The 17,386-nt window shown below is 40.5% G+C and overlaps 1 protein-coding gene across 1 annotated transcript in view; it reads left to right on the forward strand.

The window, feature by feature from the left end:
• Positions 1–17,386, forward strand: part of COL22A1 (collagen type XXII alpha 1 chain) — a 196,552-nt gene that overhangs the window by 102,420 nt on the left and 76,746 nt on the right. The window contains exons 14-21 of the mRNA XM_017818265.1: positions 4–57; positions 1,903–1,947; positions 6,401–6,454; positions 7,776–7,829; positions 10,287–10,322; positions 11,846–11,875; positions 12,763–12,816; positions 13,714–13,767. Of these exons, the coding sequence (XP_017673754.1) occupies positions 4–57; positions 1,903–1,947; positions 6,401–6,454; positions 7,776–7,829; positions 10,287–10,322; positions 11,846–11,875; positions 12,763–12,816; positions 13,714–13,767 (381 nt within the window). The remainder of the gene's footprint in view (positions 1–3; positions 58–1,902; positions 1,948–6,400; positions 6,455–7,775; positions 7,830–10,286; positions 10,323–11,845; positions 11,876–12,762; positions 12,817–13,713; positions 13,768–17,386) is intronic.

The raw sequence follows: 17,386 nt of genomic DNA on the forward strand, positions 1-17,386 counted from the left end.
CAGGGATCCGAGGGAAAACAGGGTCCTCCTGGAATTAAAGGCTATGTAGGTGCACCGGTAAGTCATGTGTCTTCTTAAATTTTTATGGTCCTGAAACTTTCTTTACTTTTTCAGTGATTCTGCCCAGCTATATTTTTTTAATTGTTATTATTAAGCAGTATATGGTATGTCTGGCCCCTTACCAGCACTATGTCCAAATGGTGACACTTTCTTGACTTCACTAAGTTTCTTCAGACTTTTTTAAAAGAGAACAGACCTGTAGCCAGTAGAGAGATGTCAGCAGAATTGACTTTATTATTGAGATAACAGCTGGTGATTTTGTGATTCTCTCACCATAATGTAATTACTTTGGTCTGTGATGATGCACCATTTATATGGTGCTTGAAAACTTCATAGAACACCAAGTAAAATTACCACTTCTCAGCAAGTTTCCAATCATATTTTCAAAACTCTCAGGGGATAGTCTTTGGGCTCAGTGGACAAACCTGCCTCCAGTGAACAGACAGCCAGACCAAAATAAATTAGATTCTATCCAGTAAGCATCTCTGTCCCTGGGGTCCTCAGCACAAGAAAAATTCACGGACCTCTTAAAGTAGGTCCAGAGGAGGGTCATGGAAATGGTCAGAAGGCTGGAGCACCTCTCCTGTGAGGAAAGGCTGAGAGAGTTGAGGTGATTCGGTCTGGAGAAGAGAAGGCTCTGAGGAGGCCTTATTGTGAACTTCCAATATTTAAAGAAGGCCTATAAGAAAGGTGGGGACAAACTTTTTAGCAGGACCTGTTGTGGTAGGACAAGGGATAATGGTTTTAAACTAAAAGGGAGTAGATTTAGATTAGAAAAAAAAAGCAGAATGTTTTTACAATGAGGATGGTGAGACTCTGGAACAGGTTGCCCAGAGAAGTGGTAGATGGCCCATCCATGAAGATATTCAAGGTCAGCTTGGACTGGGTGCTGAGCAACATGATCTAGTTGAAAATATCCCTGCTCATTTGGTTGATTATGTAAACCCTCTTAAGTCCTCCAAATATACCCAGATATGCAGCTCTCATTAGCTTGGAGGTAAGCCTCCACTGCAGTGTAAAGTAAACTGAAGTTTAAATACAAATATGCCGTAATAGTAAGCAGCATTTTAAGCTTTGGCAGTTTCAGACAAGTCACTATTGATGGAAGCATATCTGCCTCTCTATAGCTATTAGCTGGTTGCTCAGTTTCCACAATAAAGGTAAAATACAAGGTGCTTGCTATGCCAAGGGAAGGTGAAATATGGTTCTTGCCCATTGAATTGATGGCCTGTGTTAGTGCCACATCAAACTGAGCTCCAGCAATGTTTCTGGTGTAGCTGGGAGGAGGTGAATTATGCAGTCCAGAGGAACACTGGCATTAGATTCACAGCACAAAAATGCGCTGGGCCTCCGGGTCAGAGTACATCTAACACTTGCCAGTTCTCAGAGCTACCTGCTGTCTGCCTAGCTACTGCATCCAGTCCCACTAGGAATGGGAATTCTTGCTTTTTTATGCGATAGGTTTTCCCATCAGTATCGTCCTCTACCAGAGTCCTCATTGTTTACAAGGAACATGAAAAATGCAGAGCATTGGTTGTTTTCCAGACCATCTGCAGCTGTGGTGTGTTCCCTGTCCCTCCACACTGCTGTTGGCAGGAGGGTTGTGTGTCTGCAGGCAATATAATGTTACAGATGTTCTTGGGCCCACAAGTAGTCCCTGCTCTGTGAGTCTACTTGGACCATGCCTGCGGCCAACTTTGAGGACTGGCAACTGAAAATGTCCTTGAGGTTCAGTTGAATAGATTGTGCAGATGTGCACAGTGACTTGGTGACTAATTAGAGGAGGTAACTATACCTCTACTTGGATTGAACTTTATAATCTCTGTTTCTTTTTATTTTTAGGGTCTACAAGGAGAAAGAGGAGAAAAGGGAACACGAGGAGACAAGGTATTCCTGCTGCATGCCAGGAAAAGCCAGGCTGTTCTTTTCCTCTGACCTTTAGGTTAGGTGGGCTGCAAGACCAGCAGCTCTGGAAGTGGATGGATGATGGAGTTTGCTCACTATACTGCACTTCCCCAGTGCTCTCCCATGTGCCCTGGGCATTCAGGAAAGCATTATGGATCTCTGCTGTCTACTAAACACACATTTAGGGACTTCTTGTCTGTATGTAGCCAGGGATGGAGGAGAGAGAGGACTGGAGTGAAGGCATGCTATTGGGGAGATCTAGAGGGGTGCCTACACTGTGTGTACCACCTGAGGGTTGTGAATGACCACTGACTGCTGCTGACAATATCTGCATCCATCTTACTCCATTTACTCAGATTATCCAACTTCCTATGTTTCTTTCTTCTCCCGTCACTATTAAATCAGGAGCATTAAGTACCAGGTAGTTTCTATGTTAAAGGTTTCGTCCAAATGGAGCTGCTTCCCAGTTCTATGTTCTTTCCTGACTTGAAATAGCTGTTTTACACAGTACAGGACACTCTGTAATTCAAACTATGTTATGACTTAAGGAAGAGACCAAGTGCCTATTATACCTGGAATAAGCCTTTAAAAAGAGATATGGGCAGGTGTAAGGTCTTAATTATAGCAGTTTGATATCTGTGATCAGACACATCAGATATGCACCTACTTCTGCTGTGGACCTGCCTGACAGTGCTCAAGGCTCCCCAGAAGTGCCTTGTCTTGCTTATGACTTAAGCTGGTCCTGAGATATCTCAATGATGGTCTGGCAGCTTTGCCTGTGTTTAAACTCTCTTTAGTGATACCTCTGTAAAGAGGGAGTCATTGGCTTGCTAGCACAGTCTTGTTCCCATTTCCCTCTCATTTCCATTTTCTGGAGAGGAAACCTGGCAATTTACACCAAACTTTTGCCTACCAGTAAAAATTATCAATAGACCCCTAGTGTGAGATATTGTGTTTCTCTTTACCAGTGTCCTTTCTGCTGTTTATGATAAAACAGCCAGAATTATATTTTGTATTACCTATCCTTGTTGATGCAGCCAGAGCAAAAGGCTGGATCATATTTTATCTTCCTCATGCTTTTCCCTCAGCCCTTTGCAGAACTGGTTCAGTGTGCTGAGTCCACCCAGTGCCTCTGCTGCTTTTCCAGAGGCAAGATTGTCTAATCTGCTGGAATATTTGGCTCCCGGAAGAAAATCCATCTTTCTGAAATCACCTTGATGGGAGAGGAAGCTGGAGCTATGTGTGGGCAAGCAGCTGACTAAGCTAGAGGAAGATTAAAATGGGGAAGAAATGAATTAGGTTTCATTTCATTAGAAGGATATGCACAATTAAGGTCCGTTTTTTGGGTTGGTATTTTTTTTATTTTTTTTTTCCTGAAGCAGCCAAATCTCTGCTACAACAATTGTACTTTGATTTTTTTCAACGTTTTAGTGATGGTCTCAGAGCACCCACTGCCATTACTTTAACTTCTACCAGTAAGTACTACTGTGAAAGCAGTGGGCGTAAATTCGACTGGCCAAATATTTCCTTGTCTGCTCTTCAGTCTGTAACTTGAATACTGACACCTACACAACCTGTGTTTCTTTGTGCCTGAGGAGAAAAGAGTTTATAATATCAGATGAAAGCAGCAGTCTGTGCACTGAGTATTGTTCTATCACATCTGCACCCTGAGCATCAAAAAAGCATACATATCCCATAATACATCTTGCTGCTTTATCCATATATTTTGGGACCTCAGATGTAAATATTGAGGTTTTACATTGAGGTTCCCAAATCCAATAGTACTGGTTACACTTGAACTTTAGGAAAACTACTGTACCACAGGAGGGATCTCCCATGGTTTTTGAACTCAGTGGGCTCGTTGTAGACTCCAGCACAGACTCTGGAGACAAGCACAATGCATTTCTCCACCAACATAAGCCTGGTATGTCAGGGATACTTGGCATGTTAATTTAGGCATGTGCAGCAGTCCCAGTTGACATGGGGCATTGCTTTTGCTGCAAAAACACATGTCCATCCTGTAGATTCTTGTCTGTTTTATTGAGAAGAGCTTGTGTAAGGAGGCAGCAGGGCTGGTCTGCTGCTGCCAGATCCCTCTGCAGTGGGTTTTTTTCTCCTTCACCCTTTTCCAGACTCGTGGGGAATCATTTTTCAACAAATCATTACCTTTTCTAACTGGTAGAGGTCAGAGAGTAGCACTAAAGTTTTGGTGAAATTGGGATTTTCCCCAGTTCTTTATGACTCTTCACCATTTTCTTCCAGTGCTTAAAAGCAGGAAGACCAGTAGATCACAGGAGAAAGAAATGGAGTCTTAAAGTGAAAATTTGAGAATAAAACTTTAATGTGTTTGTTCTTTCTGTTGGAAAAAATACCTTTCACTAAGTAGCTGTCTTTAAAGAATGGAAAAAATGATAACAAATATTTATAATGACAGATTTTTCTGTAGAAACAACAAAAAAACACAATCATTTGGAGTGTTTTCAAAGAGCTTTATTTTATGTATTTGTATAAATAATACATTTGCCTTTCCCAGCCCCCATTACTAGCAGTAAGAACATTGACACTTTTCTGTTTTGGCAGCTAAACCAGCATGTGTGAAGTACTCATTGCTGCAGTATATTGATGTTAAAAATTCTCCTGGGAATACACTGCACATTTTGTCAGCAATCTACCAGGATGTTGCTTACTGAAAGTCTTGAAATCAGGATACTCATAGTTCAGTCAGTGCAAAGGAAACCATTAATATGGAAACTATCACCGTAAAATCAAGTGTATCTGGGGTCTGACACTGGTTTTCTGTAGGATATGGGTCTCTCTAATTTCATTCCTTGAATACATAATTTAAAATAATATTTATGTTAGAAGACCAATTGACTTTCTAAGGAGGAAAAATAAACAAAGTGATTTGCAAATCCATTTCTGACTTGCTAAATCAATGTAGTTTACAAAAGGAGCTAATTAAATCCATTGGCGTTAAGTGTGGGTTTGTAGGTAATAACAGTTCTAACAGGGATTAAAATATCTAAACCATTAAAAAAATAGAATAAAACTAACATTTTGTTGTCACTGCTTGTACTTGTACTTGTACAATTTGTTTTTACATGCACATTCACGTTTGCATTGGCACTGTGTGTGCGTTTGATAGTTTATATTCAGCTGTGTGTGCAACATCCAAGTAAAATCCGTGTTACATTTTAGAGACGTTTAAGGAATTTACAAAGAAAAAGAAAGTCCCTGTTTCAAAGAGTTTTTAACTAAAGAAGCTGAAATGGTCAAGGACCACAATCTGTTAGACTGAAGTTCAGCACAAGTATGTTTTTGATCCAGTCTTTTTCTCTGTCAAGAACCTGGATTATAAAATATGGAATATCTTAAGCTTGAACGTGGAAGTACAGTAGAGGTCAGGGTCAGAATTCAAAATTATCTTGAAAACATAATCTCCCAAAGCAGAAGATGAGATTGAGAAAGGGGAAACTGCAGGATGATTCATAGGTGTAGGACAACAAATTTCACAGCGCTAAAGATTGGGAACAAGTGATCGAGGAGCTGTCCTGTGAAAGGGGCTTTGGGGCAAAGTAGGTGTTGTCCTGGCATTTAAACAGAAGAATAGTTTATGAAACATGAAATAATATTTCTGCTCAAAGCCTCAGCTGTGTCCAGGTTAATGCACTTAGATACAGAGAAAACATGCAAAAATTGGAAACTGCACAAAGGGGAGAAACAAAAATGGTCAGAAGTCTGAAAAACATGCACATGAAGAAAAGTTAGAAGTATTGTGGTTGTTAAGTCTAGAGAAGTTTGAAAGGAGAGTTTTGTAGGTCTTCAAATACATAAAATATTGTAAAGATGAAGGAAACAGTCTGTTCTCTGCAGGAGGTTAGGAAAAGAAACACTAGTCTGGAACTGTAGCGAGAAAAAGTCAGGTTTAGGTGCAGGCGAAAAAATCCCATATCTTCAGGTAATAAAAATAAAGTAGTGAAATTGATTGCTGTGGACTTTGTGTACTGTCCAGTTCTGAAGACATAAAGGAACCGATGAATTTTTCCCCCAAGTTACAGAAAGGATAGTTGAAAACCAAAACACTTTTTCTTTACTGGGGAAAACTGAGCAATTGCTGGATTGTGGATTCATTATTTTCGTAAGAGTTATTCCAGGCTGATGTTTCTCCTGGTGTATGCTATGCAGTTTTTGTGAACCCACCCCAGTAGGTAGAGGAAGGATGCCAACATAGAAAACTACTACACAGCTGCTTTTGGTCACAGCAACTTTTCGTGGTACAAGACGTGGGAACTTTAGACATTTTCTCTATTGGGCTGTCTGGAATTTCTCTCCTTATTCCTTACTGTTGGAGCAAATACCATGGACATCACCTGCAGAGTAGTGACCTAAACACCACAGATTTGAGATATAGTGGTTTTTTGTCTTCTTTTTCCAGGGAGAGAGAGGCCTGGATGGGTTCCCTGGAAAGCCGGGTGTGGAGGGGAGACAGGTACGTTGGCAAATAATGACTGGAAGCATTTTTTTGAAAAGAATGAAAGTTGACTCTTAAAACTGAGACTTATCCTGGGCAGCTGCTGAATCATGGCAGGACCCCCCCACATGCCTGCTCTAAGGGTTTTTGTGGGTACAGTTGGGGGTTTTTTTGTTTAGTTGGTTTTAGAATTAAACTATAATGCAATATACATTTAAAGGAAATGCCAGTCCTTTCAAATTGATAGGTTAAATGTTTGTCTTAATTTTTGTTAAACATATAAGAAATCACACATAAAAATTCAGTTGTTTAAACCTGATTTTTATGAACTTTTTTTTCCCTTCCCACAACATGAAAGGAAGAGAACTGGATTTAATATATTTGGTTTGTTTTCAATCAAAAAGACTTGGAACTATTTACATTTTCTAAGACAAGAACAAACCAGAAAATTGTCTAAAAGATCAGTACATTTCTGCTGATCAGACACATAATGCTTTGTCTAAAACCGCTATCTGTAGATCCCACAAGACTGTTTTCATTACTCAGGATATGATGCTTAATGAGAGGCATCCTTTCCTCTCAAGGATTTTCTGGTCTAAATAGCAAAGGACAAGGCAAAAAGCAGAGGCTAGAAGTGATTTCCAAAAGCCATGCAGCTAATCATTGCCACCCTTGAGTCTGAAGCCTCCAGGCTGCTGCATCTGCATCCTGCTCTGTTTCTCAGTCACGGTTTACTCCGTATGGAGAAGTGTGTGTCTAGTTAGTGTTTATCACTATCCTCATAAGATGGAAATGTTTTCTGGTGCTACAGGCAGCACTGGAATCTCAGGGAGTTGTGTTTACTGTGCCCATTATACTGATTACAGAACTGGTTTCTACTTGCAGCAAATGTAGATGAAGTGGGAAATTGCACAAGGACATGAAGATGGATCTTGATTGTCTATTGTTCCAAAGGAACAATTTCTCCAAGTGAAGCCCTGTTACAGAAGTTGGGTTTTTGGAAGCTTTTTTTCCCTTTTCATGTCTAGACACCTAGGAGTGGGCAGATCTTCACGCCTGAATTTGATACTGAATTTTGTGTTTGACACTGATATACCCACTGAACTACAATTCTTTTGAACCAGCTGAAGTTGGGTTGGTGTTATTGTGGCTGCTGTGGCATCTCCATCATTGTTCTCTTTCCTCTCTATGCAGCAGAGCCAAAGCAGCCTCGTGTGTTCTATTAGCTCCTATACCAGTGCAATGAGACATCACCCTTTGTGCTCCCAATATCTGCAGCCTTATGTTTTTCCTGTACTTTAAAAACAAAGAGTTTTCTCTCCATTTTACCTGGTTATAGGGCCCTGCTGGCAGCCCCGGCCCTCCAGGTGCTAGTGGGACCAAAGGAGAAAAGGTAAGGTGGGATGGGATGCACAGGAGGGGTTTGGAAACACATTTGTTAATTCTTCTTGGGCCCCCAGTGCTGAAAATATCAGAGCTGTTGGTCTACTATTTATCTCATTGTGTATTACTGAAGTTTATATCCATTTAAACGTTTAACTTTCCTGGCATTGCTTCTGAAATGGGTAAAAGCAGGTATTAAAGTGTGCCTGGTTATAGCTCCACTGCTCTTTTTTAAGCCCCCATAGTGGGAGTAGAAGGAAATAGAATGCAGTTTGGGTCAGAAAATCTTCCTCACCCAAGAAATGTCAATATGTTTGTGTAGAAGCTGATTTTCTGACCCAGGAGATGTAGAATTGACTCAAAAAGTGTCAATAAAATGACTCTGAGCCTCTTACCTGCAGAATAATTATTCATTGCACTCAGCAGCAATTTTGACCTTGTTATTTTTACAGTTGTTAAAGTTTTCAGGGCAGCCTTATATTTCCCTCTCTGTTAGAGATGATGTTGTAGTTTTGATATTTCCGACACAGGTCTTTGGCATGAATGGAAAGGCATAGTCAGTTCTGGATTTCTTTCTCTCTTTCTCCTCCAGATAAGGCAGTGAGCTTATCCAAGAATGCAGAGATTGGAAGCAATACTCTCTGTTCTCTCTCTGCAGTAGTGATCAGTCTTGAGTTCATAACACTTCATCCATGTCTCTGAAGCAGCCGCATCTGGTGCTTTCAGAAGACGTTTTGCTCCTTGGTCCAATACTTTCAGAGCAGCTGCTGTGTGTCTCTTCAGTATTTCTTCAGAACAGGCCAGTTTGGATGGGACCCTGGGCAACCTGATCTAGTGGGTGGCATCCCTGTCCAAGGCAAGACAGCTGGAACTGGATATGCTGGTCAGGCTGGATTGAGATTCAATAAGGCAAAGTGACAGGTCCTACACTTGGGTCACAACAACCCCTGCAGTACCACAGGATGGGTACAGAGTGGCTGGAAAGCTGCCTAGTGGGAAAGGACCTGGGAGTCCTGGTCAACAGTGGCTGAACATGAGCCAGAGTGTGCTCAGGTGGGCAAGAGGGGAAAGGGAATCCTGGGCTGTAGCAATAGTGTGGCCAGCAGGACCAGAGCAGGGATTGTCCCTCTGGGTTGGGCACTGGTGAGGCCACACCTCAAATCCTTGTTCAGTTCTGGGCCTCTCATGACAAGAATGACATTGAGGTGCTGGAGCATGTCCAGAGAAGGGCAACTGAGCTGGGGAAGGGTCTAGACAGTAAGTCATATGAGGAGCAGCTGAAGAAGCGGGGGTTGTTTAGTCTGGAGAAAAGGAGGGTCAGGAGAGACCTTATCACTGTATACAACTACCTGGCAAGAGGTTGTAGGCAGGTGGGGCTCAGTCTCTTCTCCCAGGCAAGTAGCAACAGGACAAGAAGAAATGGCCTCAAGCTACACCAGGAGAGGTTCAAATTGGACATCAGGAAGAATTTATTCACTGAAAGGGTGGATAAGAATTGGAATGGGCTGCCCAGGCAGGTGGTGAAGTCAGCATCCCTGGAGGTGTTCAGAAATGACTGGATGTTACACTTAGTAATTGTGGTTTAGTTGACATGCTGGTGTTCAGTCAAAGGTTGAGCTCAATGCCCTTGGAGGTCTTTTCCAACCTTAATGATTCAGTAATTCTCTCTTTAAGGCCTCTTTCAACCCAAACCATTCTATGACTCTATGAATAAATAACAAATACTAGTTGACCTTGTCTTCAGAGAAAAGAATACGAAAAATATGTTGGGTCATTCAGAGACCTACGTGAGTAATGAACAGAGTGTGGAAGGAAGCTATGTGATCAATTTAGCACCAGTCTATACCTAAAGTAAAGGATATACCTTCTGGATTCATAGTCTTAAAGCATAATACATGGTGGACATTGCTGGAGAAAAATGGACTAGAACAAATTGATAGCCTATATGACAATAAATCATGGGAAAAGGGTGTAGCATCTCAGTGTCCTATATAGTATGTAGTATGATTTGCTCTATAAAATCACTTGGGGAAAGTTCTTACTTTTTTTGAAAAGTTATTTTGGTCATTAACAAACAAAAACATTTTTAACCCCCCAAATATCCATCCTCTTGAGGGTCTGTTGGGGGTCTAAGCATCAAACAGGTTAATTTGTGTGGTATGTGGGCATCAAATATAAGATTTTTGAAGTACAAATCTACTGCTATGGTGCATCTAGTGCATCATTCATTTTAAGTCACTAAATGTCATTAAATCAATGTAAACATCACAGTAATAAAGACTCCAACTAGTTCTTGGACCTATTCCTCTGCAGAGCAGAGCAGATTGGTATTGAAAATAAGAATGTACAACAGCAGCTGGAAAATATGCTCAGAGGTTTGTTTTCATTTTGCATTATGTTATGTATTGTGCCATGTATTGTTGTGGTCTGTGTTATGTTTTTTAATTTCTTTTGTGTTATCCTGCAGGGTGAACCAGGACCTCCAGGATTGCCTGGCACTTCAGTAAGAATTATTGTTTTTTCAGCTTTCTCATACTTTGTAGGCATTATTGCATGAGAAGAGAAGGTGGAAGTGAGGGGTGTGGGGATCTTACTGAAAGATGTTCTTAAATATTTCTGGTGTGTTTTTTTTTTTTTTTTTCAAAAAAGTGAGACTACAGGCAGTGAAGATTTTTGAAGAAGGGAAGTGATAGGTTCAGACAAAGAGAAGCACTGCCACAATTTTGGGATATTGTGAGTGCCTCTTCAGGACTTGAAGAGGCAATGAAAGCACTCCTTAGGTGCATCAGACAGAGCAATACTATGACAGGACTGTGTGGTTTCTGACAGTCATTGAGTTGATTCCAAGTGGTCTTTGGTACATAGAGCCTGTAAAAGTCATAAAAGAAAATGAAATTCCAGAATTGAGTGCCTTTGACCTAGACTCAGTGTGAGAGTTGGGGAGAGAGAAGAAAAAGGCAATTTCTGATGTGGGCGAATGATCTTTCCTTGGCTTATGTCTGAAAAAGTCCTGGTGGAATATAAGACAACCAGGACTTGATGTGCTGGAAGTACGGATGAAAAAAGAAAACTGAGAAAACAGGAGAATGGGGCTTATCTTTCCTGTGGCACTAGATTTATCATCCTTAGTGCATCCCTCCCTCTGCCTTCAGCAATGCCTTCACTGATGCCAGGGACATCACTGGCAGGGATGTAAGAATGTCCTGAGACTAATATTGTCTGTATGAAGAGATCATCTCCAAGTGAATGGAAGAAGATTTACCACGAAGTATGCAGAGGAGAGGTCTAGAACTGAGTTCTGCATGGGCTGGTAATAAAGCAGTTAGGCAGTATGCCTTTTACTAACCAAAAAAATAGGATTAGTATTAGGAAAGAGCACTCTTTGACTATGGCTGCTAAAGACAAGAATGAGAAGCTCCCTGGTAATCATGGGAAAGACAGCAGGCATTTACCTTACCCAGAATGTGGTAGAAAGTAAAGGAATGAGAAAAAGAATGCTATGAAAAAAAACTCATGTTTGGGTAAGAACCTTTTACCGTCCTGCTCAAATGTGGTAGTAATGATGTGACAGGAGCTGCCAAGAAATTTTGAAAGATGCATATAAAAGCTGGAAATGAGCCTGAAGCTACAGCAGGTGGGTGCAAAACAGGCAGGGCATATCTCAAGCTGGTCTGCTGGTTATGCGATGCCTTCTGTGTTCAACTGATCTTTGTAACTTTGAGTAAAAGAAGATCTGGGGAATTGACTGACTTGTTTATATGATGAGATAATGAATTAAGTTCTTGCTGTTTATACAGCCACACAAATCATTTCATAGGTAACTGTGTCAATAGGTAACTTGTGTCAGCCTGAGCTGTTTAAATAGAAAACATCCCCCAGCCTTCAACAGGATCTGAAGAGCTGTAGGAGTTACTGAGCAACTCGAAGGAATAGCAAGGGGAGAAAAATACCCTGAGGGGGACCATCATACCCTTGCACCTTGTCTTTACTTTTTTCATTCTTTATGACTCTGCGATTCTATTGCAGGTGCATATTGAAGGCCTAAAAGGAGAGGAAGTAAGAGAGATTCAATATCTATTCTTTCATTGCAAGAATATTTTAATGTAATTCTGTTTTCTGTTCGGTTAGGTTTTTCTTTAAAATAATACTGTAAAAGGAAGGTGGATGGAAGCATTATCAGGAAATCAAGAAATAAGTTTTCCTATTTACAGTGGAGAAAATAAACAAGAAAGGAAGAAGGGCAATGTTCTTTTCAGGTGCAGTGAATCTAACGCGAACGAGAAGTACGAATTGTACTGTCGGCTATGCAATTATTTAAGAACAGGGAAGGGTTAACATTAAAGTTAAACTGTATTTGAGTTTTATGCCTCTTTTGTCTGTGAACTTGGGCACTCAAACTGGGAGGCATATCCCTTGCTTCAGTCTGTTAGCCCTATGTATTAAAAAAATATATTTAAACTTGATTTTGTGTTGGTAGGTGCCTAATTTGCATTTACCTGCTACTTAATATAATAATTTGCGTCATATAATCGATACTTTAAAACCGTTCAGAGCTGTGCTGGCCTGGGGGAAAGGCCTTTTGAAGCTGTTCATGCAATAATTGCTCTTCTCCACCATCAAACCTCCAACCCACAGTGTTTTATTGGAATACTCATGATATCCCAGTGTCTTTGGTAGAGTTACTATCTTTAAAAAGCAAAGAGCCAGTTATGGATAAATGCCTGCTGAATGTGGGTGGATCAGTCTGTGGACAGTCTGATGAGTGCTGATAATTCAAGTAGTCAGAGGTTTAAGGAGAAAACCAGCTGGTCTGCACTGTTTTTTTGGGACCTATGGGGAAAGGGGTGGTATAGGTCCTGTAAAGACAGACAACATGACTCATGTGCCCATGCACTTTTTCATAACGATATTTTAACTTTCTTTTTAAAAAAACATTTCTGTAGGGAAAGCCTGGGCCACGAGGACCACAAGGCCAACCTGGACTTCCTGGACCTCCAGTAAGTTGTTTCTCTCGCTGTTTGCCATTCCAGAAGCTGAAACTCAGACTCCAAAACTTCATATGTTATTCAGGCACTAAGATATTTAAACAGTGCCCACAGCCTCCATTTTAATTCATTGCTGAGAGAAGGTGTTCTGCTGTGGACGGCCACTCTTAACACAGGGAGGTGGCACCCAGGACATGGGCAGACTTTGCCTCAAGGCTGTCGTCATGCAGAACCTCACTGGTTTTCTATTTCTAATGTCCTGTAGAGCTGTATAGGCAATCAGCACATCTCAGAGAGGCACTCACTGATAACTTGTGAGCTCTCACATCATGAAGGTCAGGGAACAGTTGCTGTCAAAGGCATTGGTGTTATGCCACAAGGTCTTGGTTAAAATATTTTGTGGATGAAAACTAAGAATTGGGTATGTGTGTTCACGTTTCCACAAAATTTTTGCAACAATTAACACATGCCAGCATTCTTAATTTCAACTTAAATTGCAGTTTATTTGAGTTATATTTTATAACCCAGCTCTGCAGGATATCTCATTTCAGATTGTCACTGCTGCCTCATTTGCAAACACTGTTTCCTTTCTTTTGAATTGTTCACTGTGTTTCACTGTCGATTGGCTTTTGTAAAATTGATGACATTGTGAAGATCTGTTACTTACATAAATCTGGTTTGAATTATGTAATTTAAATATAGTTCTGTGCTCTGTATTTAATCAGGGCATTGTCACTTTTCTCTATCTTGTTTTCTCATTCTCTTCTGCTCAAAGGACAGCATAAATATCAGGTAAGAGTTGCCTAAGTAGCCTCACAGTAATGGTAGCACAAATCAGCTAGGAAATTGTTATACAGTTAATTAGTTTCTCTTATTCTGTTAACTTTCTAAAACTTTTAACTTTTAAAGGGAGAGCCTGGTCTAGAAGGCAAGCCTGGAGTTCCTGGTTTACCAGGTCAAAGGGTGAGTTTCTTTTTTTATTTATTTTGATTCTCAAGAGGCTTGGGATGCCTTTGTTCAATGAAGTTTACTGCTTTCACCCACTTCACATATACGTTTCTACTTATTTAAGGATCCTGGAGGCCCAGATCCTTTCCTATCTTCCTTCTTTATGGTCCAGCAGCTTTCAGTATCTCTTGGAGTCCACAGGCTGTATGCAGTGTGATTTCTTTCCTTCCGTGTGCTTCCATGTGATTTACATCTGTCCCATACTGCCAAGAGGATTCTTGATACGGCTCTGAGTGCGTAGGGCCAGCAGTAATGTGGTCAGGTTGAAAGCTCAGAGAACTTTTTGTTGTCCTGGAAGTCAAATAAATGTAAATACACTTACAATACTTAATGTTTTCCATTTTGTTTGGTCTGTACTCAAAGAGAAGGTCCCACAAAATGGCAGCTGGTGAACCATTCTCCATCAGGAGCTTAGTTTTCCTGTGTATGAAAGAATACTGGATTTTTTTCTGACACAGAATTATGTCTTCAAATATTTAAGTACTGCTAAAGTGTAAATTTCATGGTGGGCCTGATGTTAATACATGTTAATTCATGCTCTGAAACTGCCTTTCCTCGCTTCAGCTTGTTCACATGAAGAATATCTCGCAACAGATAAGAGTGGAAGTGAGACACCTGCTTAGCCTTTGTGGAGTCAGTCACTTGGGTCTCAGCTCTGCTGTTTGAGGGGCCACTTTTTTAAGTAGTCACAGAGACTTGATCATAGCTCATTCCTTAGAGGAGGTCATGGGGGTTGCCTTCAGTGCTTTGCACTTGAGTCAGCACCAGTGCTGTCAACAGACTGAGTGTGAGAGCACTGCCTGTGAGCATGGGAGGGGGATGGGCAAAGGACAGTACAGGGAAGAAATAAACACCTTGGTGAGTGGTTTTCTACAGACTTTTCATTGGATTGCATGCTATTAAATGGAGCTGTAAGCATGACTTTTAGGAATCTTCTCCTTGGGAAACGCTACATGCAGTCTTGTGTCAGCGCCTCAGTGGAAAAGAGCATTTACTTGCTTTCCTTTACTTTCCCAGTCCTTTGAAAACATCACTATAGCAAATAACTGTGCAGTGCTTTACTCATGAGTTGGTAAATTCAGAATTGTTCTGTTTTTAAAGCCTGCTGTTTCTTGAATAAGATTAATAGAGCATATTAGCTGAGTAAAGGACAGTGATCTGTCAGGACCTTCAACAGAACAGAAAATGCTGCTGCTAATGATCATTTGATTAGAGATGTCATTTGATCCATACTGTCTTTGATTTCTTCCCTAGACTCTGTTGTGTCTAGCTAGTTAGACTTCTCCTAAGGGTCTTTATTAGTCACCAGGCATCTTAGGTTAATGGATATATTTTTTAAATTAAAGGCCATTATTCAGTGACTTAGAACATGAGATGAATCAAAGTCCTGGGTTTGGTGGATCTACACAGAACTTTTTGGGGAGCAGATAACACTCCCAAACTGAACAAAGCAAATGGACTCTGTTCATTTTATTAGTCAGCTTCTTCCAAGTGCCTGGCACTTGATGTCTGCATTTTGACAACATCCTCAAGAGCACACTGGGGGAAGAAAGATTCTTTGCTGTTCTTATGTGTCCTGTAAGAACTGTCAGTGACAGACAGTACTGTCTTGATTTTATTAAAACTGATTGAAAAAGAAGTAAAACTCTGAGAGACTGGTTTAATTTTAGAGTGGTTTTGTGGTTTTGGTTTTTTTTTTCCTGTCTTTCTTTCTCTTTCTTCTGTGAAATTGAAGAGAATTGAAGTACTTTGATTCTTCTCTAAAGTATTTGACACCTGTTCTACTGAAATATTTGTTGGAAATAAACCAACTCCCCTTCTTGATGGACACAAAAGGTGCAGATGTATGACATGCTCCTGGAAAGCACGCAGATCTTTGGGCAATCCAGCTTAAACACAAGATTCTTCTGAAGTGTACTCAATGACTTGGATTTCAAGAATTTGCCTCTCTTTTAAATGATACAATTGCATTGAAGGGATTGATATTTCAGAAGGAGACTAAGGGAAAACATTTATCCTGTAGTGGTAATTCCCACACAGGCACGAGGTAGGAGCTAGGCCATTTTGAGTTTGATGTGCTGGACTGCATCTTAGTTTTTGCATTGTCAAAAATTTTCCAAGCTCAAAGTACAATCACTACAAAGCAAAACAAAACAAAAAAATACAGGAGTCTCATAGGATAGTAAGAATAACCTTATGAAAAGAAAATTAATGGAAAATATCTTTATAAAACAGTAACCTTTAATGAATGTCCTTCTTCATGTTTAAGACTCCAATGTGCATGAGTCAGGCAGATAAGTAATAATAATTATTCCCCTTTTTTCAAGTTACTTCATGCTCAAAATAATTCGTGCAAAGCACAAAATGAAAGTTGGGTGTAAAATTAGAAGTAACTCTAAAAATGATATTGCAAGACCCTTTCTGTGAGCTAATTGCAAAGTCTGGTGTCACGGTCTGTCAGTTTGGAGACAAGAAGAACGAGCACAGCTCCAGGAGCAAGTTACAAAGCAGAGGCCTCTGCATCTTTAATTCAGTTGTCACGTTTCAGCAGGTTTTCATGTACATGTGTCCACATGCCCTGAATGTTTATTCCTGAAGTCAGAACACTACAAAAAAGATTAACAGGCTTTTCTTGTCTCTTTACAAGTAGATTACAAGGCTTTGAGTCTCAGTAAGTGCCATATATTTGTTTTAGAGTAGAGCCTACAGGATTCTCTCAAAACTGGGGAGTACTGGGTTTAGGGCACACCCTCCACCCAGAGAAGTGTTAAGAGCACTTGTCAATACAGAAAAAGTTTATCCCTGCTAGCTGTCATGGGACAGATAAAGTTAACAGACCTCTAAAGGGCTGCTGAGCTCTTCATATGTTCGATGGTGGGACAGAAATACACGTATTTGAGTTTCCATTCTTGACCCATCTCTCTCCTAAGTGGGTTGTTGCATATGATGTTCCTGTTCAGGTCAGTCACAACTTGAATTCAGCAGTCAACACTTTCAACTCTTATTTCTTTGTGTATAAATTTCACTTGATTTGAACCACCTTAGACTTGCAGGGTCCAAGGGAAGGAGATAGTTCATTGGTAACTCCAAGGGGAGAAGTGTAATAATTCAGGAGAGAGAGAGGAGAACAAGTTCACCCAGCAAATTAGGTAAACTATTTGGAAGGAGCCAGTCCCAAGATGTGGTCTTTCTTGATGTCCAGAAGTCCTTATAAGCCTTTACTTTGCCACAACAGCCCTAATAATCCCCTATAATCTGGCCAACCCTGACAGTATTTTCATCCTCAAGCTATGGAGATGATCTCACTTCAAAATTTACTATTGTTATCTAATGCATACAGAGACTACAAAAGGTTGGTGCCTTCAGGGACCTCAAGCATTGACTAACATTGCTGGACATCTTCTGGCTTCTCTAGTAATGTAGAGGTAAAAAGACGGGGATGAAATGGATAATCCCAGCATCCCGCTAGGTTACAGAGGAAACAGTTGGCATTTTTGTTCACAGTCATATTTGTTCACAACTAAGGACATTTCCTATGTACTTGGTACCAAATTCACCTCTATTCCTGCGGCCA

Source organism: Lepidothrix coronata, unplaced genomic scaffold, assembly GCF_001604755.1.
Source record: "Lepidothrix coronata isolate B3197 unplaced genomic scaffold, Lepidothrix_coronata-1.0 Scaffold67, whole genome shotgun sequence".
NCBI lineage: Eukaryota > Metazoa > Chordata > Aves > Passeriformes > Pipridae > Lepidothrix > Lepidothrix coronata.